We start from the raw sequence: 6,000 nt of genomic DNA on the forward strand, positions 1-6,000 counted from the left end.
TTTTCATCATGAATCCTTGGGAATTGTGGTGGGTCATTTTGTTGATCAAAGTTACTAAGTCTTTCATAGATAATTATTGATGTTGCTGTTACTCTGTAAATGATCCTGATTCTGCTTTCTTCACTTTGTATCAGTTCATGTAAGTTTTCCCAGATTTTTCTAATACTATGCAGGGGAACCATTATTTTAAAATCATTTGCTGAACTTAACTGACATAATGACTTGGAGTTGACAGCATTCATAGCACAATAGTTATCTGCAGTTTAATCATATTTTCTACATAGTAAATTTCATTTAGGTCTCAAAATTAGCCTCCTAAAATTAGAATTTAAAAAAAAAGAATGGTTCCTTTAGTCTTACTCTCATGTTGGCTTTGTTTGACATAGTAGCAGATAGAATTGAAGACTTTTCTGTTGGATGAACTTTTGTTGAATGAGCTCTGAAAGGAAATATTTCTATTTTTCATAGGTGGTCAGAATGGCTTTAACATTCCTCAAGTTACTCCATGCCCAGAAGTTGGGGAGTACTTGAAAATGTCCCTAGAAGAACTGCATTCCCTGGACTCCAGGAGAATCCAAGGCTGTGCACGAAGACTTCTTTGTGATGCATATATGTGCATGTATCAGAGTCCAACAATGAGTTTGTACAAGTAAATAATTATGGTCAACTGAAAAGGAGAAGACACTGTATGAAAATTTTTACTGTTGCATTTTACTTGTTGGCTGTCCTGATTAGCATCCGTTGCCGGCATTGGATGCTTCCGTGGTGATAATCCCTAAGAAAGGATTAATGCATTGAAAAACAAATTGCATTTATGTTATCGAATATTTAAATAAGAAGCATTTTGCACTCAAGAAAGTATGTTTGTGTTGGGTTTTTAAGAAGTCTAATGAAGTTATTAAAATCTGAAGCTTTAAGTTAATTGTATTGATCATATAATATTTTTGGAAGCATAGAAATTGAATTGTAACAGTTTTAAAAACCTCCTTCGTGCATTGAGAATGTCATACATGACCCTGTGCTTGGAGAATTACAATGGACCAAGGATACCAAATAATTTTTCCTTTGTAGCTAATGGTTACCTTGAGGAAGAAATAATTTGGTTTTATTCAGAGGCTTAATTTCAACACAGTTATTAGAGTTGTTTTACTGAATTTGTTTTGTTAACTCTTTCCTATCCAGTTCAAGGTTTTGCATGTCAGGAATCCTCTGAATTTGTGTTTCTGCAGTTGCTGTCAGAAAATACCTATCCTACCCCCAATATTGTTGATTTCTATTTGTTCTGCTTTTTTCCCCCTGATAATTGTGTGAAACTGTTTTCTAAAAAAAAAAAACAAAAAAACCCAAACTTTAGTGATGTATTGGTCTTTAGGGATTGGGGCAGTAATATTTGCCAAATGAAACTGTTCATGACCAATCTGTTTTTTCAGACTTCTTTATAAATGTTTTTTGTGAAATGGGGAACAGTAAATTTATAAAAGTGTTCAGGTGTTAAGATGAACCAAATACTCGCTTTTAGTATCCAATCCTACATAAATGTAAACCAAAAAAATTAAATTTGGTGTATGAAGTTATGGTAAATTTTTCCAAAAAAGATATTAGGTTCCATAACCTTTTAGTATATTTAAATCTGAATGCCTAGGACTAAAAAGTCCTTATTCAGGACCATAGCTAAGAAACTAAGTGCAGAATAGTTTCATCTGAGATAATGCTTCTAATGAATCTTTTTGTATCCAGTGAAACCATACCGTCAACTGGCTTCATAATGACTTCTGACTAAACTAAGAAAAAAAACCTGATGTTTTCTTAGTTAACATCCATTGTGTGTATATGCCGCAATTGGATGTTGTAGATTATATTTATAGATATGAATTTCATTGTTGTGGAATGTGTAGTCTCAAATTATTTTATACTATTGATGTGTCTGGGCTGACTTCCTAAACATGCAGAAAGATAAGAGAGGTTGTGTGCTTATAGCATATGACTGTGTAATAGTGTTTAATATCATAAAAATACCCAAATAGCTAAAATCTTTACAAATAATGAATTTTTAAAAAAAATTTAACACTTTCTTTTCTTTAATTGCATCATTCCTTTAAAAATATTAACTTTAAAAACCACAGCAATGTACAAAAAAATTACTATCACAAATTGCGAGTCTATATTCACAAGCTAATATTTGTTCAATAATATTTTGGGAAAGTGCCATATATTTTAAAGATCACTGCACTGGGACTCCGGAGATCTGTGTTCTAGTCCTAGATTTCTTGCTATTTATTTGACCCTAGACAAGTTACTGACTTCTTGTGGCCTCAGTTTCTTATTATGCAGAATTAGGGAGTGGAAGAATGTGACCTGTAAGATCCCTTCCAGATTTCATACTTTTTAATTTATATAATACTTTTTCAACTAAGGTAATTAACATAATTATAAAGCATATTGCTTATTCCAGAGGATATGTCAGGTTTCAAATTGTAAAATCTTTTATCTTCATTATCTTTATTTCATATCTACCTTTTGATAGAACTATTGATGTTTCACACCAGTTGGGCATTTGATGAGAGGAAATTAGTAGATAATTCTTTCCTTAAAATTGTTTTTAAATGTCTAACTTGAGGAAAACCTTTGAGGAAAGATTTTTAGTTAGTTTTTAAAGAACTGGTGATTTAGCTTGCATTGTTTCCCATTGAAGTTTGTGGTACCTTTTTTCTGAACAAGGTTCCTTAGCCATAGTTTATTTATTTTTGTTACACTGGGATTTTAATTTACTGTTTTCCCTTGTCAACAGCACTTAAAATAAAAGTAGTAGTAGAGACAATGAGAGAGAACAATACTCTGGTTATTTTTTGATGACTTGTAATATTTTTTAAGGTTGTAAAAAACCAACCAGAGGTACCCATCTTCTCTCCCTCTTTTTCTTTTGCTTTTCATTTTTCTCCTTCCCTTTTTCTTTTTTCTCTTGAACTGTCAAATGGGCAAGGTAGGGAGAGTGAACAGTGGTGATGTAGTCTTAGATTGTGTTGCAACTTTCCCTCTCCCTGCCCTAGTCCTTTTTTTTAATGTCAAATTCAGTTTAGTTAAAAAGTTTTTCAAATGCTTGGAAATGCTTTCTTTCCCTACTGCTTTTTCTATAATCAAGAGAAAAGATAGTACAGGAGAATCCTATTATGGCATAATCATTATTACACACAGATGTGGATAAAAATATTTTATGTCCACCCAAAGACAAATATTAAACATTTAGTATAGTGGGCATATAAGATCTTTTCTCCCAGTAGCAGCAGAATAGAGAGATTCCACCATATTAAAGAAACATTTTATACCATGCTAGGTGAAAGAGAAAATAAATGTATTCTGTTCAAAAGAAAGAAAATGTTAAAAAGAAGTTATTTCTTAAGAATAACTTAATAAATATTTGTATCAGCCAGTTATAGAATTGGTAGATTCTTTAGTTCCTTCCTACTCCAAATTTATTTGGCTTACTCCCTCCCCCCAGTTGTGTTCATCACATAGTAATATTTTCAAAATAAATCATTTTTTATGTTGTCATATTATTATCTAACTGAATATAGTTTATGTATAGGCATTACTCTCTTTACTCACCTTTATCTTAACACCCACTCCTTGTCTATATGATTCTGTGCTTTTGGATAGTGGTGGGTAAAGTTGTTCTAGGTATTCAATAATATGAAATAGCCGGCTTTAGCTGAGTCTTAATGGTTATGGTCAAATACGTTTTAAGTACCCATTATTATTAGCTTAACTCTGTGCTAAGCTCTGTGGAGAATTCAGAACTATAAGATATGGTCCCTATCCTTAGAAAATTTACAGCACAATTGTGACATTGAGTTACCTTATATTGTTTTGTTAATGGTCCCTAGTATTAGTGTGAATAATTAAGAGTTAACAATAGTACCAGATGTGTGATTTGTGTGCAAGACTACATAAAGTATAAATTTCATCTATTTTAACTGCCTTTCCCTCAGATACTTATAGTCATTGGGAAACAATGTTACCAAGGCTGTGTCTTTCGAAAGGCAAACAATTCTTCCCATATTTTAAGATGAGTTTTTATTTTGTTATCTGGACTTTTCCCTCACTATTTGAAGTCTCTGGAAAAATATAGTTTCTGAAGACCAAAGAAATAAGGAGAAAAGTTACCATGTGAAGTTAGTAACAATACACCATCAGCTACTTGCAAGGTGAAAATGTACAGTCACATGAGGTAATAGTTTACTTTTCCCTGTTGGATGGAATAGGATGTGTTTTTCTAGGGAATGGTAACATTGACAAAACATCTACACTTTTCTATTGATAAGAAAAATGATGAAATTCCCAAAGCTAAGACAAAAATTACAACATAGAAGCCAACATTTGCTAGTAAGATAGCAGACAAACTCTTGAAAACATATGTGATGAGGGTACTAAATGTAAATAAGGGCTCATATTAGTCGTAGGTAGATGTTCCTCTTGTGCATTCAGAGCAAAGGTTTTCAGAAAGCAAATCATGCTACTGAAAATCAATATTTTCCTTGATATTTAAAAAAAATATAAATATTATTCTGAGGAAAAGGGGCGGGGACCTTTTGTTTTATAGGAACCAGTGAAGACTTTCTAAAATTGTCACCTGTCAGGTGAGCAAAGGGAAGGATTCAATAGACTTGTTAAAGGCCTGTTTTTGTGGCTGTAAACAAGATAAAAAAGTAGAAAATAAGCTTGACCCAGAGTGCAAATATTTTTAGACAAAAGTTGAGCAGAAACTACATATATTACTTAGGGAAGAGGAGAAAAATTTTATTCCTTGTTTTCCTGTTTTTAGCAGGGATGCACCTTTTCCTTTGCAGTGTTGAAGGCATAAATTCTTTCTTTTTGCCTCAATAAGATAAGGAAAAGAAACTCAGTGCTGAAGACCTGCAGCAACCAGAGTTTCAGAAAACAAATATCCGCTAATATAAATAGTTAACTTGAATTTGATATATATCTTGTAAGTATATTTGTGTGTGTATTCATTCACACACACATATATAGAGATACATATGGATACATACACACACACACACACACACACACACACACACATATTTAAAGCACTTTTTTTCCCTAAAGGACTATTATGGAGACATAGGTGTCCCTGTTGACAGTTGGCTTTATTATACAAAATGGCCTAATACTGTATAATTCTAACTCCTGAAAGCCTTTACATTATGTTGTTGGGGTTTTTGGTTTTATTTGTAATTTTCAAATTGTTTGGGGGGTTGTTTATTGTTAGTTTGATGTAAAGAAATATGCTTTATTGTGTGCTTTCCATTCTTGGTATCTTGTTGAACCCTTTTTTTTTTTTTTTTTGCTTGAAGAATATGCTTTATTTATGAAAACATTCTTAAAAAAACATCATTGGATATCCCATTATTATCAGGTTGCTCTGATTTAGCCTTAATTTTGTTAAATTTTTTAGAGATGAATGAAGTGCTGCTGTGGAAAGGAATGTACTATATACTATTTCTGTATCATTAAAATTAAATTTTTATGGTTCCCTATATTTCATTTCTTTGGGGCTAGATCTTGGGGTATTATGGGAAAACTGGAATTGGTATTAACTGGCATAATAACGTCATAAGCCATTGCTGCGGTGCTAGAAGAGAATTATGTTCAATGGTTGTTCTCAATTATATCTGACTTTGACAAATGTGAGTATAAATATTTCAGTTTAGCCAAAATATCGTCCACATCCCTCTTTTGTTTAAAATGAATTAACATAGTCCCTTTGGCAAATTTGAATATACCTGAGGAAAACAGCATTCTGGTCGAACTACAACCATGGTTATTATAAGTACTGATTACGTGTACACACACTTGGAACTCTCTCTGTGTAGATTGTACCAAAAATACTGTTTCATTCTGTGTTCATTGTCTAATGAAATACAACATTTAAAAGGTCTCCTATGATGCTTTTGAATCATTGACTAGATGCAGTTTTGATGGCAGGAGGTTGTCTTGCTT

At 32.4% G+C, this 6,000-nt stretch overlaps 1 protein-coding gene across 6 annotated transcripts in view; it reads left to right on the forward strand.

The window, feature by feature from the left end:
• CYLD (CYLD lysine 63 deubiquitinase) overlaps positions 1 to 1,348 on the forward strand; it is a 67,241-nt gene extending 65,893 nt beyond the window's left edge. For all 6 annotated transcript variants that reach the window (XM_072632186.1, XM_072632188.1, XM_072632189.1 and 3 more), the window contains one exon: positions 469 to 1,348. In XM_072632186.1, the coding sequence (XP_072488287.1) occupies positions 469 to 653 (185 nt within the window). In that variant the 3' untranslated portion in view covers positions 654 to 1,348. The remainder of the gene's footprint in view (positions 1 to 468) is intronic.
• Positions 1,349 to 6,000: the final 4,652 nt, after the last annotated feature.

This window comes from Notamacropus eugenii, chromosome 1, assembly GCF_028372415.1.
Source record: "Notamacropus eugenii isolate mMacEug1 chromosome 1, mMacEug1.pri_v2, whole genome shotgun sequence".
Taxonomy (NCBI): Eukaryota; Metazoa; Chordata; class Mammalia; order Diprotodontia; family Macropodidae; genus Notamacropus; species Notamacropus eugenii.